Here is a 17,813-nt window from a genome sequence, read left to right on the forward strand (position 1 = left end):
CCTGGAGTCCCGGGATCAAGTCCCACATCAGGCTCCCAGCATGGAGACTGCTTCTCCCTCTGCCTGTGTCTCTGCCTCTGTCTCCCCCCTCTCTCTCTGTGTCTCTCATGAATAAATAAAATCTTAAAAAAAAAACAGGGGGTGACATGTCCCTTGTTTCTTTTCTTTTTTTTTTTTTAAAGATTTTATTTTTATTTATTCATGAGAGACACAGAGAGAGGCAGAGGCAGAGGCAGAGGGAGAAGCAGGCTCCCTGCAGGGAGCCTCATGTGGGATTCAATCCCAGAATCCCGAGGTCATGAGCTGAGCCAAAGGGAGATGCTCAACCACTGAGCCACCCAGGCATCCCTACAGATATTAAAAGGATAAGAAGGGAATATTATAAAATAATTTGTCAATCAATTCAAGGTGAAATGAACAGATCATAAAAGATGTAAACTACTCAAAAATAAATATGTAACTTAAATATCACTATTAAAGAAATAGAGTGTGTAATTTGCAACTTTCTCACAAAGAAAGCTTCAAATCCACAGGGCTTCATGAGTGATTCTACCAAACATTTAAGGAAGAAATAATGCCAATTCTACACAAACTCTACCAGAAAGTTGAAGAGAAAAGAATATTTCCCCACTCATTTTTAAGGCCAGCTTTTCCCTTATCATAAGTAGGCAAAGACAGTACAAGAAAAGAAAACAATAGACCGGGATCCCTGGGTGGCGCAGCGGTTTGGCGCCTGCCTTTAGCCCAAGGCCCGGTGCATGGAGCCTGCTTCTCCCTCTGCCTGTGTCTCTGCCTCTCTCTCTCTCTCTCTCTCTGGGTGACTATCATAAATAAATAAATAAATAAATAAATAAATAAATAAATAAATAAATAAACAATAGACCAATATCTCTCATGAACACAGATGCAAAATTCTAAACAATGTTTCACAATATCAAACAATATATGAAGTTTCTGTATAGTAAAGGAAACAACCAAAAAAAAAAAATAATAAAGACTACCTATCAAATAGGAGAAGATATTTGCAAGTGACATATTCAATATAGGTTTAGTATCTAAAATATATAAAGAATGTCTACAGATCAACACCAAAAACCCCCAAATAATCCACTTAAAAACTGGAAGACACAGACATTTCTCCAAAGAAGATGCACAGGGGTGCCTGGGTGGCTCAGTTGGTTAAATGTCTGCCTTAAGCTTAGGTCATGATCTCAGGGTCCTGGGATCGAGCCCTGAGTAAGGCTAGGTACTCAGAGGGGAATCTGCTTGGGATTCTCTCTCTCTCCCTCTTCCTCTGCCCCTCCTCCTGCTCATGTTCTTTCTCTCTCTCTCAAATAAATAAATAAAATCTTAAAAAAAAAAGAAGACATGCATATGGCCAACAGACACATGAAAAAATGCTCAGTATCATCAGGGAAGTGCAAATAAAAACCACAATGAGATATCACTTCACACCTGTCAGAATGGCTAAAATAAAAAACACAAGAAACAACAAATTTTAGTGAGGATATGGAGACATAATAACTTATGCTCTGCTGGCGGGAATGCAAACTGGTACAGCCACTGAGGAAAATGGTATGGAGGTTCCTCAAAAAATTAAAAATAAAACTACCGTATGATCCAGTAATTGCACTTCTGGGTATTTAACCAAAAATTACAAAAACACTAATTCAAAGGGATACATGCACGTCTATGTAGCATTATTTACCATAGCCAAGTTATGGAAAGCAGCCTACCAGTCCATTGGTAGGTGGATGGATAAAATATAGGTGGTATATATAAACAATGGGATATTATTCAGCCATAAAAAAACGAAATCCTGCCACCTGCAACAACATTAGAGTACAATGCTAAGCAAAGTAAGTCAGTCAGTGAAAGACAAATACCAGGTGATTTCACTTATATGTGGAATTTAAGAAACAAACAAAAAAAATGAGCAAAGGGGAGAGAGAGAGTCAAGAAACAGACATTTATTATAGGGAACAAACTATAGTTGTCCCCAGAGGGGACAAGGGGTGGAATGATGGGTGAAATGGGTGAGTTCATCAAAATTTAAAAATTAAAAATTCTGGTCTTCAGAGATAGAACAGAATGAAGACAAGCCACAGCCTGGGAGAAATTTGCTAAACACCTGAGAGAAAAGACTTTTTCCAGAATATATAATATACTCTTAAAACTCAATAGTATGTATCCAACTGAATGATGGATTTGGAGGCACCAGGGTGGCTCAGTTGGCTGCGTGTCTGACTCTTGATTTTGGCTCAGGTTATGGTCTCAGGGTTGTGGGATTGAGCCCCAAATCAGGCTCCAAGCTTGGTGAGGAATCTGAGATTCTCTCTCTCCCTCTCTGACTGCCTATACCCCCCACCCCCCACCACATTTGGTCTCTCTCTCTCTCTGTCTGAGATAAATAAATCTTTAAGAAAAAAATAAAAGGAAAAGAGATTTCAATAGACACATCATTTAAAAAGATATTGGTACATGAATAGACACTCAACATCATGAGCTATTAGAGAAATGCAAATTAAAGATACAAAGTCTAGGGATCCCTGGGTGGCGCAGCGGTTTAGCGCCTGCCTTTGGCCCAGGGCGCGATCCTGGAGACCCGGGATCGAATCCCACGTCGGGCTCCCGGTGCATGGAGCCTGCTTCTCCCTCTGCCTATGTCTCTGCCTCTCTCTCTCTCTCTCTCTCTCTGTGACTATCATAAATAAAATTTTAAAAAAAGATACAAAGTTTGAAAAATTTTTTTAACTGAAATATAAAGATGTCATACACTGCCGCTTGGAATGCAAAATGGTACATCCACTTTATTTTTTTTAAAGCTTTTATTCATTTATTATGAGAGACACTGAGGGAGGGAGAGAGAGGCAGAGAAACAGGTAGAGGGAGAAGCTGGCTCCATGCAGGGAACCCGACATAGGACTAGATCCTGGGTCTCCAGGATCACGCCCTGGTCGGAAGGTGGCGCTAAACTGCTGAGCCACGGGGGCTGCCCTACATTCACTTTAGAAAAGAGGTAAGCAGGTTTTTTGTTTTTGTTTTTGTTTTTTTTGAGAGAGAGACAGCAAGCACATGTGTATGAGTGGGGTGGGGAGGAGGGGCAGAGAGAAAGGGAGAGAAAGAATCTTAAGCATGCTCCACGTTCAGCATGGAGCCCCACTGGGGGCTTGATCTCACAACCCTGAGATTATGACCTAAGCCAAAATCAACAATCAACAGTTGGACACTTAACTGACTAACCCCCCAGGCACCCCTAGGAAGCATTTTCTTAAAAAGTTAAATATACACTTAGCACATGATGTAGTAATCCTACCATTAAGTATTTCACCTCCCCCAGAATGAAAGCATATGCTCACACAAAGGCCTGCACGTGACTGCTTCTAGCAGCTTTATTCATCATAGCCAAAAGGAAAATCAGAACAACTCAAATGTCCATTAAGTGATGAATGCATAAACAAACTGATATATCCACACAACTGTAACACTACTCAGTAATAAAAAGGAGTGAATTACGGGTTGATGCAATCACATGGATGAATCTCAAAAGGATTATGCTGAGTCAAAGGAGCCAATCACACAAGACTGCATACTGTATGATTTCATTCATAAGACACGGTAGAGGGGCGCCTGGGTGGCTCAGCAGTTGAGCGTCTGCCTTTGACTCAGGGAGTGATCCCGGAGTCCCGCGATCAAGTCCCAGCTCAGAATCCTTGTATGGAGCCTGTTTCTCCCTCTGACCTCTCTCTCTCTCTCTCTTTGTCTCTCATGAATAAATAAATAAAATCTTAAAAAAAAAAGACATGGTGGAAAAAATACTATAGGGACAAAAATGAGGTTGATGGCTGTCAGGGGCTGATAGTGACAACAGGGGATTAACTACAAACAGAAATGTTCTGTATCTCAAACATGGTGGTGGTTACACAACTATATATTTACCAAAGCTCATTAAAAACTGCATACTTAAAAAGAGTACATATTAACTGAAAATTATGCCTCAATAAAGCTGTCTTATAAATAAAACAAACCTAAATACACAACGAAGTGATAATAAACATAAGAAAAATCAACTTACAGTTTTTCCAATTCAAGGGTCATCATGAGAATGCTCTCAATTGTTGAAAGTGACACCTGTGTTGTTCCCATGTCTCTGAAAGAGAACGCCCAAACATGCATGATACCAAAGACTAAAATTTCACACCAAGTACAAAAAGGTACTTAATAGTATGTGATTATTTAAATTCTGGCTTCTCTGTCAAGCTAGCTCAAGAGTTTACTTGCTATGGAAGATAATTTCAGAGCATTCTTATTGAAGAAATTAAAATTTATGTGCATCACGAACATAATCACCTTGGTGCTAAACAGTACAATCTCTTTTTACCCTTTTTCTACTCATTCTCAGTTGCATCCACCTTTCTTGATTAGTCTTTTGTTTTAAATAAGGTATACCTTATTCCAGTTTGCTTTTTGAGATAAATGATATTTCTACATATGTGGTAAATATTTCGCTATACACCTGCATGTTCCATATCTCTATGTGTTCTTCAATACTGCTCTCTTCTACTACAGGCTGTCTTGTCCATATACATTCTTTCTTTGCCAATAATTCTTATTGCAATAACCCAGCTAAAATTTAAATTATGACTTTTTATTCAAAATGCAAAAGATTTAATCTTTGACAAAAGTAAAAAAGAGCAGAAATCATCTCATGAGCCATGAGATTGTTGTAATACTTACAAATATTTTAATGCTGGCAATTTAAAAAGATATGAATCTTCAACAGTTGTCAGAGGGTTATGACTGAGAATTCTGAAAAAAGCAATGGAATTAAAATTATCTGCATTTTAAGTAACTAGATGAAAATTTATGTTCTTTTTTTTGGTATGGAACTTGAAGTTTAAAAGCAATCATTTTCTGCCTTTGCCTATAAAATCACCCTTAGAATCTGTAAAACATTCTTCCTTTGGGCACTACCCAGGTCTCTGAATGATAAAGCAGGAAGAGAAAGAGAAAAAAAATTTTTTAAGTGGATGGCAAAGAAAAAATATGCCAAAGAACATTTCAGGTTGAAAACCTCAGAAGTGACTATACCAGTAGGAAGTAATTTCTGTAGGAAATACTATTTCTAGTGTCCTCCATAATTCAAAGTGCTTTTCTTTTATCTCTAGAAAGTTTAAAAATCCTACAGTTTAAACCACCCAGTTAAAGACAAAATGATAACCAATTCTTCAGTTTTGGAGCCAAACAAGAAGGGCTAAATCTATGAGCAGCCGGTGAAAGCTATATTCCCACCACATAGCCTGTGTGTATTCTTGCATTACAGCCTTTGTCATGGCATGTATCACCTGTTTCCTTATCAATCTCCTGGATTCTCGGCTCCTGGAGGGCAGGGACCATACTTTATTGTCATGTTGTCCTTGTGCCTGACATAGTATAGTGCTTGTTATTGACTATTTAATGTTTGTTGAATAAAGGACATCTTGTCATCTTTTTGACACAAGCTTTTATTCCAAAATGCTGAACAGACCTTCTTCCCAACTCTTTAAAATGAAAAAAGGTAAAAGAAATAGGAAGAAAAGAAAAGACAATCTGCCTTGAGGTTGACTCTACTCAAGAATCATTAACTATACTTTTACCAAGTATTAGATAGATAATCTTCATAACCAATACTATTATTGGGCTGTAAGGCATCTGTGATCAGCATTTCACATTTAATCCTTATAATAACCTTATGTGATAGATACTATCATCACCTCATTTTACAAATGAGGAAACTGAGGTACAGAGAGGTTACATAATTTGTCCGAGTTTGTCAAGCCAGTCAGAAGCAGAGCTGGAATTTGAACTGAGTTCTGACTCCAAAGCCTGTGTGTAACTCACATGAAGAAAAGGGGGTTTATAAAACAGCTGTTACCATAAACTTTGAGAGCGCTAAATATAGAAACTGTATTCATGTTGAACTTCATCTCTCCACCTGGGAGAGCTCCTCTGAGAATTACATTTTCTATTTTTATTCCTTTTCTCTAATCGACTCCCATGATGAAGTATTTAATTAGCTGATGGTCATTGAGACTTTAGGTATTTTAAACCATGTTATAGGCGAATCAGTGAAAACGGGAAAGTGAGGACATTTGAAACTTCATCCCTCCATAAAAGCAACGACAATGACAAACACTGGCAAACATAGAATCAATGTTTTAATCATTTTGGAAAATTTAACCAATGGGTCTACAGCAACCCAGAGAGCATTTATTAAGGGAAAATGTATTAATTTCTATAAGAACAGTGAGATCTGTTGTTTTAACTAGTTCTAGACCTCTGCTCTGTATCCTGATGGTAGCCTTGAAAAATAGCCCACATCCCAGGGGAGCAAAATGGAGCTGGAGTTCCTTAAAGCCTCCTTCCCAAAGAACTGTCATTGTTTTACCTGTCTAGTGAGTTTCCTGGAAGACCTCAATTGAGAACCTTGTCCTTGACCTCACTGAGAACTGCACAATGCTAGAAGCCTCTTCTTCTCAAGGGGCATTTTAAAAATATCATTATTTATTTATTTATTTATTCATGAGAAAGACACACAGACAGAGAGAGAGAGGCAGAGACACAGGCAAAGGGAGACAGAGAGAGGCAGAGACATAGGCAGAGGGAGAAGTGGGCTCCCTATGGGGAGCTGGATGTGAGACTGGATCCCAGAACTCCAGGATCATGCCTAGAGAGGAAGGCAGACACCCAACCGCTTAGTCACCTAGATATCCCCAGGAGCATTTTTAAAAACACTTACAGGTAAATGTTTTAAACTGGCAGCTGTGTAAGGCAATGGATAACAGTTGGGACAAAAAAAAACAAAAAAACAAAAAACAACAACAACAACAACAACAAAAACCCTAATCTAAAAGTTTAAAAGAAAAAGCTGAGAAATGAGATATCCACAGAGAGTTTGAAATGCTCCAACATATTCCTGAGAAACTAGAAGACCACAAGACATATTCCTAGGAATGTAGAAAAAAACCTTAGCACTAACAAATGGGTTCAGCAAGGTTGCAGGAAACAAGATCAATATATAAAAGTTAGATGTATTTCTATGTATTAGCAATGAGTAATCCAAAATGATATTAAGAAAAAATTTCCATGTATAACAATATTAAAAAGAATAAAATACTTAGGAAAAAATGTAACCAAAAAGTATAAGATCCATACACTGAAAGCTACAAAACATTGTTGAAATTAAAGAAGATTGAAATAAATGGAAAAAATGCCATGGTCATGGACCAGAAGAAAATATTGTTAAAATGGCACTATGCCCCAAATTGAACTATGGCTTCAGCACAACCCTTATCAAGATCACAGCTGACTTGTTTCCAGGCTAATTCTAAAATTCTTATATCAATTCAAGGGACCCAGAATAGCCAAGAAAAATCTAGATAAAGAACAAAAAAGTGGGAAGATTCACATGCTCTGCTTTCAAAACCCAATTCAAAGCTACAGTAATCGTAATGTGGCACTGGCATAAGGATAGACATATATAATCAGAGAAGGACAAACATTATATGGTGTCATTCATTTGGGGAATATAAATAATAGTGAAAGGGAATAGAAGGGAAGGGAGAAGAAATGGGTAGGAAATATCAGAAAGGGAGACAGAACATGAAGACTCCTAACTCTGGGAAACAAACTAGGGGTGGTGGAAGGGGAGGAGGGCGGGGGGTGGGGGTGAATGGGTGATGGGCACTGAGTGGAGCACTTGACGGGATGAGCACTGGGTGTTATTCTGTATGTTGGCAAATTGAACACCAATAAAAAGTAAATTTATTATTTAAAAAAATAAAAATAAAAATGCTAACACTGGAAAACAATGTAAATCTCTGATGTTCTGTAAATTAAAAGTGAATAAACTGAGGCTGAAGATTTTAAAAAAAAGGATAGACATATAAACCAATGAAACAGAACTGACAGTCCAGGAATAAATCCTCACATTTATAGTTGACTGATTTTCAACAAGAGTGCCAAAGCAATTCAAAGTGGGAAGACTAGTCTTTTCGAATGGAGCTGGGACAACTATATATTCATATACAAAATAAGGATTCCTACACTTCATTCTATATATAAAAATTAACTCAAAATGGATTAACCTAAATGGAAGTGCTCAAGCTATAAAAACTCTTAGAAATCTTTATGACCTTGGATTAGGCAAGAGTTTCTTAGACATGCCACCAAAAGCACAAATAATAAAAGGAAAAATAGACAAATTGGACTTTATAAAAAATTAAACAGATTTTTGTGCTTCAAAGGACATTATCAAGAAAGTAAAAGACCACTCACAGAATGGGAGAAAATATTTGCAAATCATATGTCTGATAAAAGTCTAGTATCCAGAATATCCAGAACACATAAAGAACTCTTACAACTCAATAAAAAGACTAATAATTGAACTTTTAAATGGGCAAAGGATTCAGAGAGACATTTCTCCAAAGAAAATACACAAATGGCCAATAAGCACATGAAAAGATGTTCAATGTCTTAAGTCATTAGGGAAATACAAATCAAAGCTATAATAAGATACTACTTTATACTCACTAAGATGGCTATAATCAGATGGAGAATGATAAGCGGTAGCAAGATTATGGGGAAAGTGGAATCTTCATACATTGGTGAGAACATAAAATGGCATAGTTACATGTGGAACACAGTTTGGCAGTTCCTCAAAAGGGTTAGACATAGAGTTACTATGTGACTCAGCAATTCCACTCCTAGGTATGTACCCAAGAGAATTAAAATCATATGTCCACACAAAACCATGTATGTGAATACTCATAGCAGCATTATTAATAATAGAAGTGGAAACAACTGAAAAGTCTAATAACTGAGGAACAGATGAACAAAAGGTGATGTGTCTATGTAAGGGAATATTATACAGCCTTCAAAAAGAATGAAGTGCTGGTATATATGCTACAACATGGAAAAACTTGGAAGCTAACAGTTATGTGAAAGAAGCTAGACACTCATTTGTATGAAATGTCCAGAAGAGGCAAATCTAGGATACAGAAGGGGAATTAGTTGTTGCCTGGGAGGAGGGAAGAAGGGGGTGGTCACAGCTGATGGGTACGGTATTTATTTTGGAGGGTGATGAAACTGTCCTGGAATTAGGGTGGCTGTTGTCTATCGAAGTATACCACTGGACTGTATACTTTACAATGTTGCATAGTCTATTATGTGGATTATATCTCAATTAAAAATAAAGAACTGGGGATCCCTGGGTGGAGCAGCGGTTTAGTGCCTGCCTTTGGCCCAGGGCGTGATCATGGAGATCCGGGATCGAATCCCACATCGGGCTCCCGGTGCATGGAGCCTGCTTCTCCCTCTGCCTGTGTCTCTGCCTCTCTCTCTCTCTCTCTCTCTCTCTCTCTCTGTGACTATCATAAATAAATAAAAATTTAAGAAAAATTTAAAAAAAAATAGAGCACTGGGTGGTAGAACACCAAATATGTTGGTAGGTGGAGAAAAGAAAAGACTTGGACTCTTCTACAACTGAGGTCAGAGGGAGCCAGTGGTAGTGAGGTTGGGAGACAGACTTTTTGGTGGGGGGAGCCATACATTTTTGTTCTTGCCTTGGAAACTCCCCTATTCTTCCTATTCCCATTCTTCTAGATTTTTTTCAGTACCATTAATGTATTGGATTTGTAATGCTAGTTATTATTCAGCAAGATAATGAAGAGGAAGAATATGAGTGTCACATGTCTGGTTAAGCACAGTTCCTCTACTTTGAGATGTTGAATGTCCTTTGCTTTTATTTTTATTTTATTTTTAAAAATATTTTATTTATTTATTCATGAGAGACACACACAGAGAGAGAGAGAGAGGCAGAGACAGAGGCAGAGGGAGAAGCAGGCTTCATGCAGGGAGCCCGATGTGGGACTCAATCACGGGTCTCCAGGATCACGCCCTGGGCTGAAGGCAGCGCTAAACCCCTGAGACACCGGGGCTGCCCTATCCTTTGCTTTTAAAAAACAATTGGCATTAAAATCTATAAGCTCACTGATGGGCTATGTGCTTGTGAGCTCCTCCACCTCTGCATCCTTCCCTCCGTGCGTTTTAAAACAATGACTATAAACCATTATGTAGCCAAAACTATTTGTTTTAACAGTTTGTTATCCTTCCCCCAAATTATCTCAGTTCTCTAACCGTCCACTCTTTCCTGAGTGTTCACCCATGGTCTTGTACCCATCAGCTCAGTGTTTCCTCTTAACCAGTCAGCCCTTGTCCTACTGAGGTTAACATCCTGCATTTATCACTAGTGAAACCAAAATATGGGGCCACTCTAAATTATCCTTGTTCCTCCTCCTGTCTTTAGCGCTATCTTTTCCTCATGAAGGCTGTGCCTGGAGGAAGGACAGAATGAGAACTGACCCAAAAGTTTACAGGTGGAGTACTCCATAGCAACTGCTTTTCTACAAACCACAATACGAGTGGTTTAGATTCACTGAGGACATCACACTAGAGATCATTTTCCTTTCGGTTCAATTCCTTCATTTTGCAGATAAAAGATGTGCTGACCCCTAGTCCACTGGCTTTTTGACATTCACAGGGTTATCTTTATGGAAGTAAAATAAAACAACAGTTTTTATTAGCTTTAAAGGCTGTCTTGTCATCAAAGTTGAAGAGATATTATTCTAAATGATTTTTTTGAAAACTATACCTTATTTGAAGAGGAAAACTCTTGCATTTTTGCAAAAGCTTTTTGCTGTAGAACAATGGGACGGATTAAAGGTAGCTCACAAAATAAGGGAACACGTCTTACCTGTTTTTATTTTTTTCTCCAAATTCTTCTATACGGGTCCAGATAGATGGACTATGTTTCCTTTCTATTAACTAAGGAGACAGAAGAATTGAGGACTGAAGCATGTCTTCACTGTCCTGAATGTACTGAAATCCTAACAGCTTTAGCTGAAAAACTATCCAAAGTAGGCAGTGAAAATAAATTTAAAATAGGACAAACTCCAAACTATCTATCCTAGAATCCCAAGACAGGCAGGGAAAACTGGCTCCTGGAAGGAAGACAGTCGAAGAAATAAGTAGAGTGACCTAGACCCTGTTCCAGTATGTTTGAAGTACTTGGGGATGGATAACCCCTTTCCTTTATTCATCTACATATGTCCATGAGCCACGAGAATGTGACTCCCCACGTGAAGCTCCTCAATATAAGACTTCTAACTAACTTTATCACATAAATTCTTTCTCAGGGGTAGGGGAGGGGCCAAATGTAAAGAATCTGTAATGGTAAGCCTATATCTTAATCAAAGTTCTGAGAATAGTTTTAAAGAAGAGTTCCTGGCAGTGAGGAACAGCAGAAGAAGCAAGCGCCCTTGGAAGCAGGCAGACCTAGGCTTGAATTCTGGCTGTCACTTCCTGGTGAAGTGACTTGAATAACAAACATCTCTGAGTCTTAGTACCATTTACCTCATAAGGCGATTTGAGGATTAAATGAAAGACCATATGCAAAGCATCTTGCATAAGGCTGAGCATAGAGTAGGTGCCTAGTAGTAATGGTGTTACATTTGCCCTGGGGCAGTGAGCAGAAAGCCTGGGGATACCCATAGGTGGCATGGCCAGGAGCTCCAGAAGCATGGGATTGTCTTAGGGAAAAGGAGTTCTCTGCTCTAAAGCTCTTATTCCAGTTAGAAACCAACTCCAAGAGACAATGCACCAAAAGCCAAATAGTCATCATTTAGCTCCTAGTACAAGGGAAAGCGGAGCTGTATTACTTGCAAATCTTGTAAGTGGTTTTGCCACTTATCAACAATGTGAACCTAGGCAAGTTACCCAATGTCTCTGTGTTTCAATTTCCTTGTCCCCAAAGTGGGGATAACAATATCTACATCACAAGAGCTGTTGGAAAAACGAAAATGAGATACAGTGTGAGGGAGCATGTATTGAGTATTTTCCATGTGGCAGGCACTATCTAAGAGTTTTGGTCACACTATCTTGCTTGTACAATACATAAAAGTCCTTAGTATAGTGCCTGGAACACAGTAAGCACCTAATAGAGGTAGGTATTAAAGAAATATTATGGGGCAGAGGAGGAACTGCTATGGTTCCGAGAGAAAGAAGATACGTATCGTTAATAACATGCATGGGAAGAATAAGATGCAGTTGGGAGAAGGAAAGTATAGTGGTTGCTGGGTATGACTGTCTCAAACCTTTTGAACTATTACTAATAGAAAATAATAAAACAGCCACCCTGAGTCCTCCCAAAGGACAGACTGAGTTATTATTTTCACCCTTAATGTTTATGCCTTTCTGAATCTGAACAAGAAGCTGCCAGGATTTCCAGTACATACCAAAAAGTGATGACAATACCCTGAAGTGTATAAACTTGTGTGTGCACACGGCTATCTAAAGGAAACCAATGCTGGATGACTGGGGAAGCATTAGGGTGTCTCTGTGACTGCAGCTCAATTTGCCTTCATAGTATGGCCACACCTGCCTCATTGGTATTCTCAACAGTGAGGTAAATAATTCAATAGGGATAAGGCTTAGAATTTCCTTATTCTCTCTTAGTGCTTATGTTCTTAGCACAACACTGAGGTACCACAGACAAGCCAGCATGTCAATGTACTCTACTTGCATAAGATATAGCCCTTCTACATGGTAGAGTCTTTCAGTTTCTAAAATCATGGAGCTTGTATTGTTAGAACCAGTGAAGTGACTAAAAGAATTTTTAAAAACAATCCATCAGTCTGGACCTGTGTAGGTGAATGAAGAAGAAGCACTTTAAAGTCAGAAAAGAAGAAAAGTATACTTAACATTTTGGATTATCAACCACTGCTGGTTTTCCATAATCTATTTCATTCCTGATTTTATCTGAAAGAGATATGATTATTACTACCATTCAAAAAGTGGTACCTTATTAAAGCCAAAGAAAACAAAAACCTCCAAAGGTGGTACCTCATTAATAAGCTCTTGGCATGTCTTTGAGGTGGATTTCAGATTCAAAATAGACTTTACCACACTGCTAACTTGTTCAGTCGGTATTTATCAATAACTTAGAGGCTTCATTCAAGAAGCTTACTGAGTTATAATTACCTGAAACCCAGGGTCAATCAAGGTCTTGTGGGGCCTGAACCTCATCTACTTTGGGAAATCCTGTCTAATAAAAACATGCAACATTATGAATATAAAAATTGCTAGGACTCCTCTCAAGACCTTGGAAGGGGCCTATGGAAGTGAGGAGCCCTGAGGTTAAAGCTTTGGTCAGTTCAAAATAAATCCACCTCAGCTAGGGCCTATACATTTTACAGACTTCTTTAATGCCAGAGAAAATATTGTTTCAACTTATAAACACCTTGGTAACATGTCACACAGGTAACATGACTAATTCAAAGGGTGGCATCTTCCCTTGGCAACTTGCCTTTGGAAAGAAATGCAATGAAGTTTATATTTCACTATGGCAGAGATTTCCTAAAGCAGACTAGCTTTGTCTATTAGAAAAATTTGACCTCAAACAAAAAAGGAGCCTAACCCCCAGTACACACTTACTGTATCGTGATAATCTTTCAGAAGGAACTGTGAATTAGTTTTCGAAGCTGTATTCAAGTCCCATGACATGAGTATTAATTTATTATCAATACTGGCTAGCTCTGGTTCTTTAATTACCTTTTTCTGTTATTTAAGATGCACACAAACTCAACACAAACAAGCTGTTGCTTCATCCATTAAGAGTCTTTTCTATCCCACAACCTGTTCCCTACTTTGTCAACCCCCTACCTTGTTACCCTGCTGCATGGATGCCCACACGGCTCCCGTGTGTTTTCCTGTCAACATCTTTCTCCTTCCAGTATGAAAGTTTCTTGGGGACAGTCCCTGTCTTATTCTTTGTACCCCCAGTACTTAGTACAGTGTTGACATGTATTGGACATGGCACTCAGTGAATGTTTTTCAATGAATTCATTGATTTTTATCAACTGATTCCCCCATATTCTTTCTTGTGTTGCCCATATAACTATAATGAAAGTCAGATTCTTTCCTTTCCTTTCTTTCTTTCTTTCTTTTCTTTCTTTTCTTTCCTTCTTTCTTTCTTTCTTTCTTTCTTTCTTTCTTTGAAGAGGAAAACTCTTGCATTTTTGCAAAAGCTTTTTGCTGTAGAACAATGGGACGGATTAAAGGTAGCTCACAAAATAAGGGAACACGTCTTACCTGTTTTTATTTTTTTCTCCAAATTCTTCTATACGGGTCCAGATAGATGGACTATGTTTCCTTTCTATTAACTAAGGAGACAGAAGAATTGAGGACTGAAGCATGTCTTCACTGTCCTGAATGTACTGAAATCCTAACAGCTTTAGCTGAAAAACTATCCAAAGTAGGCAGTGAAAATAAATTTAAAATAGGACAAACTCCAAACTATCTATCCTAGAATCCCAAGACAGGCAGGGAAAACTGGCTCCTGGAAGGAAGACAGTCGAAGAAATAAGTAGAGTGACCTAGACCCTGTTCCAGTATGTTTGAAGTACTTGGGGATGGATAACCCCTTTCCTTTATTCATCTACATATGTCCATGAGCCACGAGAATGTGACTCCCCACGTGAAGCTCCTCAATATAAGACTTCTAACTAACTTTATCACATAAATTCTTTCTCAGGGGTAGGGGAGGGGCCAAATGTAAAGAATCTGTAATGGTAAGCCTATATCTTAATCAAAGTTCTGAGAATAGTTTTAAAGAAGAGTTAAAACTTCTTTAAAGTTTCTTTCTTTCTTTCTTTCTTTCTTTCTTTCTTTCTTTCTTTCTTTCTTTCTTTCTTTTCTTTCTTTTTTGGAAATTCAGATTCTTCTAAGAGACTCTTGGTGTGATAACATGCTTAGAAATAAAGATGGTGAGTTTAAGACAGTATATTGATGCACCAAAACCTCCTGGTGCAGAAACCCAATGAGCCTTTTCTCCGGGGTGTTCGCAAGCAAAAAACTGACCCTCTGTAGTCTTTTTCCAAGTTAGGCATCAGCAAATTAATGGGAGGAGAGAGGAGCCTTCAACAGATAGGCATCTGCAGGAACTGTCCCTCTAGCTCCAGACACACCCTCAACACCTTCATCTATCCTAAAATAAACTGTGTGAAATAATATTTCTGAACTACAAGACAGGTAAGATAATCTTTTCCAAAGTCACGTTTAGAGGAAGATCTTCACCTTGAGTCTAAAATCCCCCTCAGGCCATTGAACATCCCCCACTATGATTTGTTTATATCACCAGGAAATCACAGAATTTTCCAGCCGAAAGGGAATAACACACTTCTTATTGAAGAAGAGTCAGGAAATAGCCACATGGAATTATGCTACAGCAATGTATTTCATGAACATTTTTCACACAACTTAACACAAACAATATCTTTTACCATACCTCAAAGGTTCTTATGGCCCCCAGATGATTTACTCAGAGGTATACATTTTTTGAAAAATAATGTTCTGGGTAACTGGTGAGAGAAGTGCCCTGTGGCAGGTTCTCAGCAGTTCTTTCTGCTTTACCATTTAAAAGAAGCTGATGGCTGAGGAAGCACCCACACTTTTGCTCCCTGGAGAATTCCCCTACACTTAGTTCTTTGAAGCTTTATTTTGCATGCATTGAAGCAGTTAGGAACTTTGCCCATTAGCAGGAATCAAAGTTAAATTCAGAGGTGGAATTTGAAGGACCATGCCCCTATTGGAGAAGCATCATTGTCATGGATTCCCAGGATAGTGTTGACTTGGGTGTTATTTGCTTGGGGCCTTTTATTGCCCATACCAAAGCTGAGTACAGGGAAAGCTGAGAGTGCCATTTATGAGATAGACAAGCCTCTTGGCCTCTTTGTACCTTAGTTTCCTCATTTGAAAAAAAAAAAAAAAGAATGGATTTTAAGACATACTTTTCAGAGTTCATACTGGGCTTAACATCCACTGAACCAATAAATGTATGATGTTTTTACATATTGTTTGTCTGTTTATTTTTTACATGTGTTTATTTTCTATTTCACTTACAGCTTATGTAAAAACTGCATTCCATGCCAGGCCTGAAATGTTCCAAAGCTCACTTCCGTCAATACATTGCAACTAACATTTCTACAAAAAAAGACACAAGCAAAAGAAGAAGGAAAAAAGGTATTCTTTCAGAACATTTACCCTTTGGCAGTGATTCCAATTTATATAGGATGAAACATAATCTCAATACCCTCTCCATATCCTGAAACTATCTCGCTATGGAAGATATGCCTTTTAAAATTTTTTTAGAAATTTAAATTTAAAAAATTTGCATGAAAGATTTATATTTTCATGTTTCTACATGTGTTGCATTAGATACAAATCTGTAAATGCTCAATAAATACTTGTGTTAGGTAATCTTTATTTCTCTAGAAAAATATTTCACATCAGCACTATTGACATTTATGGTTGGATCCTCTTTTTTAAGAGGGGCTGTCCTGTGCATTATAGGGTGTTTAGCGCCATCTCTGGCCTCTGCCCACTAGATGCCAGTAGCATATCTACAGTCTGACAACCAAAAATGTCTCTAGACACTTCAAATGTCACCTGGGTGCAAAATCACCCTAGTTGAGAACCACTTCTCTAGAATGATTCAGTCTGATCTGTATAATAATTCTTACACTAATCTTTGCTACAGACAAAAAAGATTCGCTACATAATTTTAGTAGCTTTCTACTAATAAAATTACAATCATATTTCAAAATGATTGTAGCAAAGAGGTTTACAATTAAGTTTAACAAAAATCCCAAATATAATGAAATTTATATTTGTAACTTACATAAACTTCAAAAAAGGTAGTGGTTCAAATGTACGTCTTTCAATAGATTGTATCTTATTGCAGGATAAATCTCTAGGAAAAGTAAAAGGAAAATATTGCCTCAATTAGCTATTAGATACCTAACTAGTAGGCTGATAGTATTGAATAAGCAGCTTTTGCCTAAACTCTGAACTTAAGGACTTGTTATTTGAACCTTCCAGAGCCCCTAACTCTCCTCATCTCTCTTAAAAGAGTCTCACTTTCATAAATGAAAGAAGTAACTACAGCTCTTGATAGATTCTGGAAGTAATCTTTCCTGAGAGCAGAAGAATTAATTAGAGGACATTTGAGGCCTCATCAATTTCTAGATTATGAGCTCAAAGTTTTGACCTCCACATAGAATTTCTTTCTTTATTTTGTAAAAGATTTTATTTATTTATTCATATAGACACACAGAGAGAATGAAAGGCAGAGACACAGGCAGAGAGAGAAGCAGGCTCCATACAGGGAGCCTGACATGGGACTGGATCCAAGGTCTCCAGGATCACACCCTGGGCAGAAGGTGGCGCTTAACCGGTGAGCCACTCGGGCTGCCCCTATAATTTCTTTTTAAAAAATATTTATTTATTAGAGAGTGTGTGTGCATGCACATGCACAAGTGGGAGGAGCAGAGGAAGAGGGAGAGAGAATCCCAAGCAGACTCCTCACTGAGTGCAGAGCCCAACAGGGGGCTCCATTTCAGGATCCAGAGATTGTGACCTGAGCCAAAACCAAGAGTCAGATGCTCAGCCAACTGCACCAACCGGGTGCCCCTATAATTATAATTTCTAATATTAAAAGGGATATTCTCATTTTGGAACACCTTTTTGGTTTAGTTCTATTTTTCTAGGCCAATTCAATACCAGAAAAAATAAAAGATATCCTTTCATTTAAATTGAAAGGAAGTTACCCCTCTAATCAATACATAAATTTGAACTAACTCAGAATCATATCATCATGTTAATAGAAATTCATTTTTGGTTGTACATTTGCCTTAATATTCCATGAATTTATTAACTGC

At 38.1% G+C, this 17,813-nt stretch overlaps 1 protein-coding gene across 1 annotated transcript in view; it reads right to left on the minus strand.

Moving 5' to 3' along the window:
- Nucleotides 1-17,813, minus strand: part of LOC112675988 (leucine-rich repeat-containing protein 37A3-like) — a 50,458-nt gene that overhangs the window by 17,495 nt on the left and 15,150 nt on the right. Inside the window, 4 exon segments of the mRNA XM_049113776.1 lie at nt 4,076-4,150; nt 4,738-4,809; nt 15,997-16,077; nt 16,775-16,846. Coding sequence (XP_048969733.1) covers nt 4,076-4,150; nt 4,738-4,809; nt 15,997-16,077; nt 16,775-16,846 — 300 coding nt within the window.

Source organism: Canis lupus, chromosome 9 (assembly GCF_003254725.2).
Source record: "Canis lupus dingo isolate Sandy chromosome 9, ASM325472v2, whole genome shotgun sequence".
Lineage (NCBI taxonomy): Eukaryota > Metazoa > Chordata > Mammalia > Carnivora > Canidae > Canis > Canis lupus.